The 17,147-nt window shown below is 33.6% G+C and overlaps 1 protein-coding gene across 9 annotated transcripts in view; it reads left to right on the top strand.

Annotated features, from left to right (window-relative positions):
* Window positions 1–17,147, top strand: part of LOC128987765 (uncharacterized) — a 178,766-nt gene that overhangs the window by 25,451 nt on the left and 136,168 nt on the right. For 5 of the 9 annotated variants that reach the window (XR_008490279.1, XM_054408779.1, XM_054408778.1 and 2 more), the window contains exon 1: window positions 11,435–11,505. Coding sequence is in view for 4 of the 9 variants with exons in the window: in XM_054408779.1 (XP_054264754.1) it covers window positions 11,503–11,505 (3 nt within the window). In the remaining 5 variants the exon portion in view is untranslated. Of the gene's footprint in view, window positions 1–1,108; window positions 1,157–11,434; window positions 11,506–17,147 lie in introns of those variants that run through there. The other 4 variants (XM_054408782.1, XM_054408781.1, XM_054408780.1 and 1 more) reach the window with 1 other exon arrangement.

Here is a 17,147-nt window from a genome sequence, read left to right as displayed (position 1 = left end):
TGAAGTAGGCTATGAGGGCTGTATATTTTATTGTCTAGGTGGTTGTGCTGTGTCTGTTTAAAAGACAATGCCCAGCCTAGTGTCATAGGTTAGGTTAGAAAAATAATACGCTTGACAGCTCGAGTTTATAATCATTTCTGCAGCCAGCCTTTCTATTCAGCTGTAGTGTTACCGTTTACGTTCTCGAGGATAAGAAGACTCTCTTCTAAACCTTCATTGACATTAGGTTACTGTTGTGTAGTTCACGCCCAGACCTTCTCTATCAAACACACGCATCACGCTCACACACACGCACACAGTGTGGCGTGGCGGTGCGTTTGAACGATTGAAGACAATACGTGTAACACTTCCAGGCAGGATGTGGCCCAGTCAAAACAAGCGAGATGTCTCTGAGGTTACGGTCTGGTAATGTTTATAATCCTTTCCTTCCTTCCCACACCTTCCTCATGCCATGGACAGCTGACCACGCGTTCCCATCAGCCATCAGCCCGGGCCCGCTTCATGGGTGGCCGATCCCGTCAAAGAGAGCTTGTGCTGGTAATTGTCTACCGTTTATTGGACCCACCCACTGATCCCGGTCAGGACGAGGCCGAACCGTCACTTTGATGGGTGTGAGAATTGTGGTGTCACAGTTCAGAGAAGAAGAGCATATTCTGATTACTATTAAGTTGCAAAAGATATTAATGTTTCCGTGTACAACAGAATACTATTGGTAGAATTAATGGGGATAGACAATGGCTGCATCGTGTTTCTGGTTATCAAAACGAGTTTCCAATGTACATACATTTATTGACCTGAACTAAAAAAAAATTGTTAAAGAAAGATTTGTTTAGTTTTGTAAAAATTATGCAGACAACAAATAAATTATTTGAGATACGTACGTGATTCAAATCAAATTAGATTTATGGGGAAAACTTCCCAAACTGATCGAGGACACTGCTTTTCTTCACTTTTACCGACAGTTTATGTTTTATTGGCGGCACATTTTCTGAAGATACTTTTGAAGAAGTGCTAGAAAGGCTAAGAAGTCTACCTGTAGGCTGTTTATAGCTATAACTATTCGTCTGTAACCTATGGTTATTTCCCTAACTGTATGTTTTTGTTTCAGTCGTGGCGTGCCAGACGCGGGGACCTGGAGGCGTCGTCAGCCTTGCCGGTATGTAGCCTACAGTACATTAATATAATATAGGTAATAATACAATTATTATACAAATTGAAAAAACTGCATGTCCTGTGAGAAGTGTAAATGTCGTATATGCCACCAAGTCATCTTCAAATGTTGCTAGAAACATCGTTTCTGGACCCAGTTGCCGTTTGACAATCTCATTTGCAATATGCAAAGATTTTTGTATGGGACATTTCCAGACTTATTTATGTTTGACAATGGCATCTTCAGAGGTCATATCTAGACTCAGTGACTCAGTAGCCATTTGACAATGTTGTTGCATGACATTAACATTGTGCATTGTGATATAAGGGCAGTAATCACTCCTTACAACTACGCTCCTGGTATTAACAATAATTATTAAAGACCAACTTACAGAATTGCTATAATCGAGTCTTTATTTATTACCTATTACAGTTCTCAATATTTTCTCCATTCAAATATGCAGTTGAAGTGGCCAAGTTTATTCTTCTTCCTTTGAAGTAATTTACATAATAACATAGTTAGTCTATGATAATACCTACTTAAATAAAATATGAAAAACAGATTAATCGAGCTACTATATTTTCAATACATTTAAAAATACATCTCATAACAATATAATTTTGATTATTTCGACCACACTTCTGATGCATATCTAAAAAAAATCATTGTACTGTAAACAATCGTGAGCTATGTGCAAAGTATTTCATTGTACAGTGTCAGCGTAATAATACTTATGTACGGTACAGTATAGGGTGGTTGAGTCCAGGAGAATTCTTTGAGTTTGAAATAAAAAAGTAATAACTGAAAAATGTATTTTATGTGGGTGTCGGCTTGCTCTTTTATATAAGTCTACTTGTATTTATTTGTTTAGTATGAAAACTAGCTGTGTGCCCGTTCTACGCACGGGGATCTTATAGTAGTCAGTTGAAACCTTCTTATATTAAGATTAAGAGCAGCAATTAGTTTCCATATTTGCAGATATGCTGGCAAAACTATTATATATAAACCTTCGCAAATACAGTATCTGACAGTTCAAGCCAAAATAAATGCTTCACAATTAAATGTCGCCCGGATCGTGTTGGTCCATATGTCCAATGATTAAACTTAAAAATGTTTTATAGATCCATGAAGCGTAGGCCTATAATTGAAAGTTACTTTCCACATCGGTTAACTTAAACGTATTTAAAGTACTACCTCAACCTCACCATTTAACACTTTATTCCGGTTGACATTTTCAGTATCAAAGGTGCTCTTGTCCATTCCGTGAAACACTGAGAAATAAGGACATTAATGCGTTACCAACATACAACAAAACAACACAATACAACAATCCAACAAAGGCCACGAACTATTGATACATAAACAATATAAAGGCGTAAACAATTCATGATGGTTTGCCCAACAAATTTTTTACTCAAATAGGTTATCATTTTCTTAGCATACCGGGTAAGCTAAGATTTGGAATCCAGGCAGAAAAAGCAAAACTTATACAGAGTTAAGACATCACTTAAATTGAATACGGACGGCTCTAATAAATAAGGTGCAACACCAACGATATCTAATTTGTAAACTACCGGTTCTAAGGAAAAGAACCATTACCTACGTAAGAACCTACCTAAGAATTACAGTAAATCGGACCAATTAAATACATTAATATCTAGCTTCGAGGTTATTGATCTCTTGCTTTTGGATTTTCTCGTAAAAAGTTATAGCGTAAACTTATCGGTGTCAGTTTGAAAAAAAAGCAACCTTACCCAAACAACTTTTTGTTATTTAATAGATTACGCATTCTCTAAACAATGATTAGTATATCTATTAACATTAGAAGGAAATGTGACGAAAATCACACAATGTTGGGGTTTTGGTCATTTGTAATTTTATTTTTTAAGTAGGTAGGCCATGTATTCTATGGAAAAGTACCGGTATCAAGGATCGTCGTCAAAAAGGTTGTTATGAATAAATATGTAGGCTTACGTACCCAAGATATGAGCTATGGGCCTATTGGCTGTATGGTCCAGCGATTGCATCACACGGTGAGTAGAAACAGAAAGTGACACATTGGAAAAGCGAGTTTAGCACTTCCTCTGTAAAACCTCTGTTACAATCACCCACTGCAGTTGTGATTTTTTACTTTACACTTTACACAATCGCCATTGAAGCGCCGTCAATGAGTGGAAACCTTTTTTGTAAGCTATTGGCGACGATCATTTCAGTGTCACAGCCCTATACAACACTGATTCAAGGTCTTCTTCTTTCTGGTTGTCAAAACTCAAGAAACATTATATACTCAAAGAATTTCTGGTTCCGATTTGGACGATGTCTAGTTATTTAATTTCATTTACGGTTACACTATTAGACTATATTATTGCACTTGCGATTAATTAAATCCGTTATGTAAGAAAAACGTTTTTAATCTCACTTGGTTGGGATTTGCTTTCAAAACGTGATTCGAAATAGTTGCGGTATTTGTAAACAGCATTTGTAAACATGTCATTGACAGCTAGAAAAAATAATCTTGATCCGAACAGCTGTTCGTTATTTCATAGACGATTCTGTGATAAAAATTGAACGAAAATTTGACAAAAATCGCACAAAGCTGCATTTTTGAACGTCCGTAATTTTATTTACAAAGTAGTGAGGCTATATTTAAATCACTAAAGACACTCTCGCCAATCCAGTGAATACATTAAAATGGCTTGGATCTTGATATGTACTCTGGTTTTCACGGAGAAGATTGCGTAAAATGCCATCTTGAGTGTTACAGACAAAGGGACAGACAGACAGACAGAAATTGAGATAAGACTCGTTTCTGCTTCTTTAATGTATAAAACGTAAAAATAACCTAAAAGTATATAATTCTGAGCAATGTACAGACAAAACTCTAATTTTATTTATATAGATATCCTTTTTCACTACCATAGTAATTTTCTCGACAAACCTTTAAACTATATTTACTCGTGTATTTACATTATCCACATTTCTTCCATTATTAGCAATTCACTGTAAACCTGTGACGGCATCGCTTGAGCATATTCAGTAGTTGAACCATAAATTACAACAATGCAATTTCGTTTCTCACTGCAGCGCTGCAGGCTGCAGATACACAAGTATAACTACTTCCACTGTACTGCATCCTCGGAGATGAGTGCAGTGTTCTGCAGTATCAGTCACCGACTGTACCAAGGTGAACGGGTACAGTCGGGTCGCATTACTACGACCAGTCACCGGCCCACGAACCGGCATAGCATTGCAGCAGGGCTATTAATTTATGGTAGCCTTCATTCTAACTCCAAACCTCATTCCTAACACTTGTTCGCTTTTCAAATGGAAAATCCAAAAATATTGAATAAAAACATAAGCGCTCAAACTCCGCTCAACGAACATTTCAAAGTGATATTGAGGACATTTTCCAACATTTTAGTATAACCAATTAACCACGTAGCCTACCGTTCAGAATCTGGAATCTCACTCCGTCTTCAGAGTCAGTGCCATAGTTCCGTAGCTGAAATGGTTAAATGGAAAATAAACACAGGACCGATTGGAAAATCAAACGATCAACCATCCTGTCCAATCAACGAACGAATACTATTACCGCAAAGGCCAAGGAGTCCATATATTGTGCAATACATTTGTCAGGCCCATTTCGAGGTTTTTTCTCACCTGAAGATCTCTTGATCCCAAAACATAGTAAACTTTTGTTTTACTGATGTGAAATCACACTAATGGTTTAAGCCACATAAATTTACAATCACCAACAATGCACTTTTTAAGCAAATCGTTGACGGACTGTGAAGCAGATAATTTATTTCAATTTCAGAGTTAAAGCTGTAGACCGTTTTAAGAAAAGATATACAGAAGCTCATTTGACTCATCGAATTGTACTGCATAGTACTACCAATATACTATATATACTATACTATATAATATACTATAATATATATTATATAATATACTATATACTACCCAAACTATAGTTTGTGTATTCATTGGTACTACTGCGGGATAATGAAGTGTTTTTCAATCTCAATCTCATACACCAACGTTTTAGCGAATTTCCCTATAGGGAAGTAGCTATTACCGTAGGTGGCACGGTAAGACCTAGACCCGGGACCGATTTACTTTTTCATTTTGATGTCCCCAGAGGCCAAAAACACTATTCGTTCAAATTTATATATATATAGACTTATATATATATATATATATATATATATATATATATATATATATATTTATATATATACGTCCGTGAACGCGATAACTTGAGTAATTTTTGTCCGAATTTGACGAAATTTGGTTTAAAGGTGTAAAGCGTGATAAACTTGAATGAGTTCGCGAACCAGCACGATCGGACCATGGGAACGGGGCTTTACGGGGGGTTTTATGGGGTAAAAATTGGTTTTTCTCACTTTTGACCCTCAAAACACAAAATTTCCCAATTTTTCTTTAGACCTTTTTAAAGAGCTTAAAAAAACAAATAATTTAGTATATAAAAGTATTTTTGTTCGATTATTAGTAACGGAGAAAATTAAAAAAATTGTAAATTTAAAATTCCCATGTTATTCTTATGGAGAATATTGTCAAATGTTGTAGTTTGCTTGTTTATGAATATATTTTGATCAAACTTGGCAAATTTATTTATTTTGTACTAAGCTATCAATATTTTACTCAAAAAACACACTTTATTAGTTTCCTTGTAGCAGCAAACCTAGGTACTCGTTAAACCTAATGTTATTAAAATATATTTAACTGAAAATCAATTCAGACAAATGGAAATTCGCTTAGTCGGCAGGTTTGCTGCGGCGGGGGTATTTTTATTATATAACCTTAAAGGATAGTTTACTTTTAACTATAGGATATTTAATGTCCCCATTATAACTAATAACTGATTTATAAACAACATGATTGATAGTTGTACTTACTTCTTTATTCGTATAACCTATTACACTGTGCCCTCATGTCTTTGGGATGGCTGGCCAATTTACATGAATTTGGCGTAGAAAATGGCAATACTGTACTCTTTTTACAGTTCCCTGTTTTAACCCAGACCTACATTTATTTACAATATTTCGAAAAAGAAGCAGTATCCTATAGAAGAAATTAGAGTTAAACACGAATTTATGAGGAATGCATTAGAATGCCCTAGGACTCAAGAACGACAATGTCGTTAAGAAGCTGACACTTGAAACTGTTGTAACGAGGTACTGTAATTCAAGCCTTGTACTACATGAGGTAATTCAAGCTCTCGTCACTTGTTTTGTGTTAAAGTGTAGGGATTAATGAGAATGTTCTCATTCAGTAGGTAGACTTATTTCGTATCATAGACCTATTTTGTGATGTTTGGACAAGTTAACAAAGTATGTTTTAACATTTTAGCGAATTTCCCTATAGGGAAGTAGCTATTACCGTAGGTGGCACGGTAAGACCTAGACCCGGGACCGATTTACTTTTTCATTTTGATGTCCCCAGAGGCCAAAAACACCATTCGTTCAAATTTTTATATATGTATATATATATACTTATATATATATATATACGTCCGTGAACGCGATAACTTGAGTAATTTTAGTCCGATTTTGATGAAATTTGGTTTAAAGGTGTAAAGCGGGATAAACTTGAATGAGTTCGCGAACCAGCACGATCGGACCATGGGAACGGGGCTTTACGGGGGGTTTTATGGGGTAAAAATTGGGTTTTCTCACTTTTGACCCTCAAAACACAAAATTTTCCGATTTCTCTTTAGACCTTTTTAAAGAACTTAAAAAAACAAATAATTTAGTATATAAAAGTATTTTTGTTCGATTGTAAGTAACGGAGAAAATTAAAAAATTGTAAATTTAAAATTCCCATGTTATTCTTATGGAGAATATTGTCAAATGTTGTAGTTTGCTTGTTTATGGATATATTATGATCAAACTTGGCAAATTTATTTATTTTGTACTATGCTATCAATATTTTACTCAAAAACACACTTTATTAGTTTCCTTGTAGCAGCAAACCTAGGTACTTGTTAAACCTAATGTTATTAAAATATATTTAACTGAAAATTAATTCAGACAAATGGAAATTCGCTTAGTCGGCAGGTTTGCTGCGGTGGGGGTATTTAACAATTAAGTAAGTTTACAACTTTAGGAATTTTAACTATGAAAACAAGACTAACTTGTCCTCCGTCGATAACTACAAGTCAAGTTAATTACAAAAACAGAACATGTCTCATTTTGATTAACTTGACATAGTATCTACGTGGTGAATTCACTTGTTTAGCTCCCAATTCATTATCATTCTGTATTAAAAAAAAACAATTATATTGTGTTAATTCATATTACAATTGTACAGTACAGTACCTGTAAAACACTATAATACAATGTATTGTAGTCCTGTACTGCTACAAAAATGGTATTGTATTTTTTAATAACTTAATACAACTTACTGAAGAAAATATCATAAATATTAACAGATTTATAAAAACACAATATATATATATATATATATATAACAATAGTTAATAACCTAAAATATAGTAGTGCAGTAAATTATGTTTTTAAATGTCTAAAGTATTGAATCAATATAATTTAGAGCATACAATAAAAATCAATAGCACGAACAGACTATTGGTTTTTACATGAACCAACACATTTTTTTACATCAAATAAATAAGAATATTGACAAAAATGTTGTCCTCGTTGGAAGGAAACATTAGATAGAGAAATTATTTTATAAGTTGAACTAAGCCGAATTAAGGAAATAAATACGCATACTGTCTAAAAGACTTGATAAATTAATCATCGTTATTTAGAAATATTTTATTTGTAAGCTCCGTCAAACTCAAAACTTTTAGTGGAAATTATATAGTTTATTCAAAATAAAAGACCTGAAAAAATCAAACAATAACGGATATTCATAAAATGAAGTAAAGTAAAAAATAAAGTACTATGGAGATGGGAGGACGCAATAAAGTAAACTTAAAGCAATAACGACCCCTCGGCTCGTAGAAGCAATACATAAATCAAATTTATGTTTTGACCGTTTCACTATAATCCTCCACCTCTACGTTACGGAATACATGTTTCAGAGTTGTTATTGTTATTAGGTGTGCTTAATCTAAATCCGCTCCAAACCAAATAATTGTTACGCCTATTAAATGGACTATCCAATCGATGTATATAGTTTACAGGTGGTGTATATACATCGATGGGACTATCAAATGACTTGATGTTTCCAGATCAATAAATAACTCAACTGACAATGAATAGATATGTAAAGTCTTTTCTTGTTTGACTTATGAAAGTCAGTTGGATGTGTTTTCTGAAATTATGTAAAATCTATTTAATTAATACACTACATGAAACTTTGTAAACAATAAGGCTCTTTTGTTTAAAGATTTAACCCCACATATTATATACCAAAATGTTCGTCTAGGGGTGTAGATTTGAAAACTGACCTTACATTTTTGAAAAAGTCCCTTGAGCTCTGCCCCAGTGGCTTATAAAGTTCACATGTTATCCTTATGAAGTACATATTTATTTACATTATGATCAGCTAGATAGTTTAATTGATGTTAATATTTTAGTTGCAATTATAGAAACGTGTGCTACAAACATTTAATGATTTGGTTGAAATTAAATATTTACTATTTGAAATTAGGATGGCGTAAATATTACAATGGAAAACAGCTAGAAAGCCTAGACAATTTGATACACAAAAAAGAAAACTGAATTAACAATGTAACATTATTAAAAAACAAAATCAGCTTCTGAAGAATGGTAAGATATTTACCAGGGTGGTCTGCCGTTACACTTTAGACGCATAAATGAGCGAAGCATTATTTAAAGATTGTCAATGGCTAAAGCAGCTAACAACCTACAATATGTTCCCTTTCAACAGATTCGCCGTTTGTTTGCCCGATATCATTTAAGTTCTAAAGAATGACAAATTTATCTGATAGTTCATTCATTTAGTTAAGAATAAGAATTGATAAAAGCCTGACCATTTGCTTGTACTTTGTAAATGCGCATAGCGGAATGTACTCGTGCAATCAACATTTGTTTTACAATCATCCAGTTAATTCGTTTGGGACACTTGACACATCCATATTATTTAACGCCGTGAATTTAGTTGCATTTGAACGACAACGCGAACAAATCGGTGATTGGTTTGAAGCTGTTAGTTGTTGGCGATGACAGTTAGCTAACTGCCTATCATTATCAGCTTCTTCCGCCACTGCTTCATCTGGTTCTTCTTGTTCACGACGCCACTCTCTTACAATATTTGCATTATTGTGGTGCGACGACCAATATTACGACGTGGCCTTTGAGGCATGCTCAAAACAAATATAGCAAAACTGTTACTTCCATTGATAAACTGTTACATTCCAACTTTAACCTAGGATGAAAGTAAACATTGAAATGTAAACAAAATAGTTACAAACAATTAACATATGTTTATCTTATTTAAATGAAACGAGATAAACCCATATGTCATAAACCCAATATAATTTTTCTTTCAACTTACATTAAAATAACAAGCGAAATTGCGTGACCCGTAAAATAAAATCCAGAAGGAAATTTGCAAATATTTTTACCAAAACATTGTGCTCAGTATTCTTTAGCGGTTGGCCAAATTTCATATAAATTGGTCAAGCCATTACATTCTGATGCTCTTACAAAGAAGTTACAAAGTGAGGGAAAGTGAGCTTCGCTCAACAAGAAATGTTGATTATATCGAACTGTTATGTGAGAAATAAACGACATGTGTGGAAATGCTCACATCGTGAGTATTTCCATAATCTTTGAGTCGAATCTTTTAAAGTCATCGAAAATATTATTACTGCTATTCGTTTTAAAATATCGCCCGTAGTATGTAGTTTTCATGCATTTTGTTCATGATTGTTTGTCTGAAAAGTATATTTTTAACAATAAAATTGAATAAAACATAAACGTTGTGCTGATTTTTTGATTTGTTAAATTGTAAACCGAACCATTTACCATTTACTAGCGGAGAAGACACTGGAAAATGGTAAAGGAATAAATGTGAAATTATTATTCCATTGTGATGACTATTTAACGAGTACATAAGCGCTATTTTTGACGATTTTACTATGGATAGAATTAAACAGAATTCAAAGTGGAGGGGAAAATAAAACCTTTATTCGTACAAAACATAGAAGCAAAATTATGAATGAGTGATTTATTATGGACGTTGAAAAATTACATTTTACAAAATTAAAACAGACATTACCTTGAGCCTCCCGCTTTTGCGAGGCGAATAAAGTATGCCTTTGTGGGCTTTGCTGCTAAGCCCCTGTACGGCACCTTCCCTCTTTTCTCCCCCTTTTTCAGCCCATGTTTAGTTTTTGCGTTTTTAATTTTATTTACCTGAGCACCAAACCGTATTATAGCTTCCTTCATAAACTATAAGTTTTGCTACCAAACCTTTTTACATTCAGTTTTCCTATTGTATACAATCATTCTGTATTATATATATCGCTCCGCCAACACAATAAATGCAACTTAAAAAAATTACTGGAATAGTGAAATATCTGTAGGCCTACGTCACATTTTTGTACAACATTTGCGTAGTCGTTAAGGGGTGTTTATCGCAGTAAAAAAAGATCAACGTGACACTTTTAAAATAATAAAAATTAATTTAATTAGCCTAAGGTATTATTTTTATAGCTATAGCTAGTTAGTTTTTAGTATAGTTTTAGTTTTAGCACCAGTATTGAAATAGTATATGTATTACGAGTAGTCCAAAAATACGTGTTTATCGGACAAGTCAAGTGTGGTCGTTTAATATGGGATTACCATACGAGTACGGTAAACATATTTTGGACGAGTGGCGAACGAATATTTTAGTCATCGCTGTCCTAAAGTAGCACAACAATCATGAAAATGGTTAAATTCTGTTAGGTATACGTCCTCCCCCCCCCCTCCCCCCGAATTAGCCAAATCCTTGCGAGGAAAACTCAAAGATAAGAGATCAACAAACTCAAAAGGTACCAAGCATAAACATGCATTTAAACTGTCTTAAGCTGATTTACGAGGACATTAAAGCAAATATTTATATGTTTAATCCGTGGTAACAAGAAAGTAACCTACACATTGCCAGTAAAATTTTAGATCCGTCACAATCTTTGAGAGATGATCGTTTACAAAGAGTGGTCCACCGCCACTAATAGACGAGATGTTCGGGTGTGGGTGAGGGTGGTGGTGGGTGGATGGGTGTTTGGGACGGGGATGGGTGATGGTGCCTCCACTGCAGTGTGGTGTTAGATTCAGAACGGTGACGTGTGTGTTAGATACAGCGAGTGAGTGGGTCGCATCGTATCGTTGGGATCCGATCCACCCGGACCTGCCATGGTATAGTGTTCTTACATCCAAGTCACACACACACACACCTCACGCGGACTTGTGCTTTTAACCTCTCATGATTTCATACAGGTTTAGGCTTTATCTTGACAAAATACCTCTACACTTAATTTTAACGTAAACAATGTGTGAAACTCTTTGTATAATCATCGGCAATCGCAGTTAGCATTTTAATACTCGCGGCTCGAACATTTAACTCAGTAGCGAACGGAAGCGACTCGTAAATCTTTTAGGTTATGATCCAACCCGATATTAGCATAAAAATGAGCCTTGCAGTTTGCAGTTTGGTTTAATAGGTGTAATAAGGAGCTAGTTCTCCTACACTGCATGTAAATACTGAGCCTTCAATTTTACGACCAACTTGGGTTAGGTCAGCCTGTGATAGGAGTGGTTAAGGTAATGTTTTGTAAAAATAGTGATTGCAGTTAAATAGGTTTAAACGAGGTTTAGTAATTTCAGATTAGTCGGCTTATTAAGTGCATAGCAGGCAGAATAATTTTTATTTGGAGTTAACAACAAATTAAAATGATTTGCAATAAGAATCATTCAACTTAAAAGTTCATGACACAAGAAAATGTTAGTCATAGATCATTCACCCACTTATTTAAACTTACAGTAAACATAGTTTGCTATTTATGTTTGCATTAAAAATGTGTAATTTTTGTCATAAATCACATTTATTTAATGATTCCAAAGTATTTTATAATGTAAACGTGCTATGTAATGATAAATTAGATAGGTCAGGTAGACAGTTCTAAAAAACTTATAAAACGTTTGATACTCAACCTTAGTGTACATTAAATTATTTAAATGATTAGTTTATAGCAGGAAATCAAATTTTTTAGTAAACTAGCTGGCAATATACAATTTAACTACACAATAACACGCATTTTAATTCTTGCTATATCAATTTACATTGATTTTAGTAAAAAAAAAAATGTATAAATTTAATGGGTTTGATTGCAACGCCGAGCTGTGTTTTTTTATTTGCCAGGAACGTTGACCTCATATGAAGGGCGGGCAGAGGGTAGAAATCTGAGTAAGGTAATTAATTATTGACAGCTCAGCGTGAGGTTATCCAGCTTACCTGTTGTGTCCATCCCTTAACTGATTAACTGATTAACTGAACTGTGATATGATGCATCGCCTACGAACACGTCAGATTTCATTATCAGTCACACATCTCACTCTAATATTCAAGTTAATCAACATAGATCCAAATGAATTAGATTAGTGGTTTCGGTCAAAAGTAAAATTATTTTTTTCTGGTTAACTTAATTCTCCATCACTGTAATCTACAAAAATAATAGCCATATTTAATAACTTAAATTATTATTGAATATAGTGAGGTTTTTATAACATGAATATAAAAAAAGTACTTACACTTAACATAACTAAATATAGGGCACGAGATAGGAGATCGAATATTATAAAAGTTTTTGAAACTACTTTTTGAACAGTAAAAGAATTTATAATGGATATTAAGTTGTTTACAATGTTATAAATTATCAAACAACCCTAATCACTTCAATTTTGTTAAAGAAGTACTTAAAATATTTTGTAATGGTGCAAACACCTACACAATTGGTATGGGTATTGTGTATAGCATAAAGCTGACATGTACTTCAAATGATTCAAATGATTCAAATGATTTATTAGGCCATTCAGTTCTGACAAGACAATAGGCTATAGGCTAGGCATCTTAGGAAAATTAACGGAAAGTTTAGGTACAGTCCTAATCACACCTTTTCTTTATATTTTTTGGGTCGCTGAACACGAATATGAGGTTTGCTGACAGATATTATGCCCGGAACATTGTTTTTTTTGACGAAAAAAGACTAAATTCGGGTATTTTTTTAGGTTTTTGGGCTAAATCTTGGTGTAAATGGGTTTTCTGAAAATACCCGGGTTTGTAAAATTAAAGAGCATAAAATTTACTACAAGTTTCATACATAACACTTGTTTCTACGACAAACCGTTACGTCACTAGAGCACACTAAAAATAGGTAAAAATACCAAAAATGTAAATAAACGCTAAAACGTGCCGTTTTACATTTAGTCAGAGAAATATAGGATATGACTTTAAAAAAATTGCAAGAAAACGTTTTATGGTTTTCTTTTGTAGTGTTGGGTCTGCAGAGTGACATACTAAAAGTTGCCAAAAATTGGTCCACAGGAAACCACCTAAAATCACGATAAAAAATGGCGGATTTCCCAACATTGGTCAAGTTTGAAAAAAAAAGATACCACATGCATTCTTTGTTTAAAATTCTTTGAGATATTGAATTGGGACGGCCACCGATGTTTATTGGGTGGTTAGTACTTCATTTCAATAACAAACTTATTTTTGGCCGCCATATTGGATATAAATAAAAATATGTAAAAGTAATGATAACGTTGTGACACATCATTACAAACGAAATTTTCACGCTGATGTCAATGCCGAAATCCGTTTTTAAATATCTTTTTACGTTTTGAAGATATAGGTATTCAAACGAAAACTCTTCCCCATACATTTCTTATGGACGTTTCGTACTTCCGTAGATTTTTTAAGATAATTTTTCTTACATCTCCAGTTCTGATCAACGCTTGCAGTTCAGTCAGCCTTTAAATATTCTGTGATGTAAGGGCTTTCATTTGACCTATTGATCATTAAAATTGAACGAGTTAGAGACGAGCTACAATCCTCAAAACAATATTAAATTTACCTTTTTTTATTAAAAGATTTATATCTTGAGTTGATTTTGAATTACTTAGTAAATGTTTGGCTTTAATTTTATTAATCACTATATAAATCACTATATAAAATCTTACAAATCTAAAATGAGTCGTGGACTTTCATTTGACATTAAATTATTTTTATTTATAAAATTGTATTTAGTTTAAGACATATATACCCAATTATAAATAACAATCAATAAGTAATCTTTAGCTAAAATAAAACTCAATACTTTGACGAATTATTTAAGACCATAAAGAGTTTTGGAAGTTATTTATAATTGGGGATATATGTATTTAACTAAAGACAAATTTCAAAATAAAAATTATTTTATGTTAAATGAAGGCACACGGCTCATTTTAAAGTTGTCAGATTTTATTAAATGATTAATCAAATTAAAGCCAATCATTAAATGAGTAATTTGAGACCACAAATAACTTGGTGATGTATTAACAATCCGAGATATAAATCTTAGAATAAAAAAAGATTTATAAAAAGTTAAATTTAATATTGTTTTGAGGATCGTAGCTCGTCTCTAACTCGTTCAATTTGAATGATCAATAGGTCAAATGAAAGTCCTTACATCACAGAATATTTAAAGGCTGACTGAACTGCAAGCTTTGATCAGAAATGGAGATGTAAGAAAAATTATCTTAAAAAATCTACGGAAGTACGATACGTCCATAAAAAAAGTATGGGGAAGAGTTTTCGTTTGAATATATCTTCAAAACGTAAAAAGATATTTAAAAACGGATTTCGGCATTGACATCAGCGTGAAAATCTAGTTTGTAATGATGTGTCACAACGTTATCATTACTTTTACATATTTTTATTTATATCCAATATGGTGGATCCAAGATGGCGGCCAAAAATGAGTTTGCTATTGAAATGAAGTACTAACCACCCAATAAACATCGGTGGCCGTCCCAGTTCAATATCTCAAAGAATTTTAAACAAAGAATTCATGTGGTATCTTTTTTTCAAACTTGACCAATGTTGGGAAAAGCCGCCATTTTTTATCGTGATTTTAGGAGGTTTCCTGTGGACCGATTTTTGGCAACTTTTAGTATGTCACTCTGCAGACCCAACACTACAAAAGAAAACCATAAAACGTTTTCTTGCAATTTTTTTAAGGTCATATCCTATATTTCTCTGACTAAATGTAAAACGGCACGTTTTAGCGTTTATTTACATTTTTGGTATTTTTACCTATTTTTAGTGTGCTCTAGTGACGTAACGGTTTGTCGTAGAAACAAGTGTTATGTATGAAACTTGTAGTAAATTTTATGCTCTATAATTTTACATACCCGGATATTTTCAGAAAACCCATTTACACCAAGATTTAGCCCAAAAACAAAAACAAAATACCTGAATTTTGACTTTTTTCGTCAAAAAAACAATGTTCCGGGCATAATATCTGTCAGCAAACCTCATATTCGTGTTCAGCGACCCAAAAAACATAAAGAACAATGGTGATTAGGACTGTACCTAAACTTTCCGCTAACTGCCACTTTTATTCCTAATATGCCTAGCCTATACGTCAACAATACAATAAATAATAAATAACATGCCAAGCTTCTTCTAGCATTCTTGACTAACAAAATCTGTAAATTAAAAGCTGAAAAAAAAACACATGCAGGATCTCAATCAATATAAACATGCAAAGCAATGCATGCAACTAAAAATAATAAAAAAATGAAAACTACATAGAAAATAAATAAATAAATACTTTTTACTGATACATTAAAAGACACGCACAAATGCATAAATTATCAATAATATGGTAAATTTGTATTTCAACAGACCATTTAAAATCCCAGTTGCAAGAGTTAGATGGTATTTACGTTTAATGTAACACTTTACAAAATATGAAACAATGTGCAGATACAGTAATTAATTACGTCAACAAAACAATTGAACGTTTGTTGAATCTGAAAAAATTGAGGGAGTAAGAACTTGATTTCTTATTTATAAAATTTAATTTAGGGACCTTCCTAATTTTTAAATGGGAAATGCAATGATTACAGTAGTCATGATGTATTATGTAATTCGACTGACCGACAAAATTAAAGTAAAATTTACAAACGAAATTCTTTTGTAAAAGTTAACACCAAACAACGTTTTGAATCAAACAAAACCAAGGAAAAACTATAAAACTTCAACTTCTCCAAGTTAAATTTCCGATATCTTAAACTTTGAAGAGTTAGTCGAACTTAACATTCGGATCACCAGTCTCCTACTCTCTATCTCTGTAGCAATTCAGTTCCTGGGATTATAAACGGTTAGGAAGCTCCCAGCTACAATCGGATTGTATTATAGCCTCTAATCTGGGGGAATAATTTCCCAATTACGGTTGGTCGGGAGCAAGGTCATGTACAGGTGCGGGGTCATTGACCCTAGAGTCTTCAAGTGGTTAAAGTGAGGTAGCAGACTGCAGGTACAATACAATGTACCTACAGTGTTTACTGTACTGTATACGTAATGTACGCACCTGAGACCTGCCACTACGTCATCGATTGTGTCTGTAGTTGTGTCATAAAGGTAGCAGACTACAGGTACAATCATGGATTAAAGGAGCCTACTCCTTTAATCTATGGTACAATGTACGTACAGCGTGTAGTGAAGTGTGTACGTCATGTACGCACGCGCCACTACGTCATCGATTGTGTCTGTAGTTGTGTCATAAAGGTAGCAGACTACAGGTACAATCATGGATTAAAGGAGCCTACTCCTTTAATCTATGGTACAATGTACGTACAGCGTGTAGTGAAGTGTGTACGTCATGTACGCACGCGCCACTACGTCATCGATTGTGTCTGTAGTTGTGTCATAAAGGTAGCAGACTACAGGTACAATCATGGATTAAAGGAGCCTACTCCTTTAATCTATGGTACAATGTACGTACAGCGTGTAG

Source organism: Macrosteles quadrilineatus, unplaced genomic scaffold (assembly GCF_028750875.1).
Source record: "Macrosteles quadrilineatus isolate MER2022 unplaced genomic scaffold, UCM_ALF_1.0 Scaffold_2__2_contigs__length_208266976, whole genome shotgun sequence".
NCBI classification, from domain to species: domain Eukaryota; kingdom Metazoa; phylum Arthropoda; class Insecta; order Hemiptera; family Cicadellidae; genus Macrosteles; species Macrosteles quadrilineatus.
Note: the sequence above shows the minus strand (reverse complement) of the source record. Positions and strands in the feature narration are given on the sequence as shown.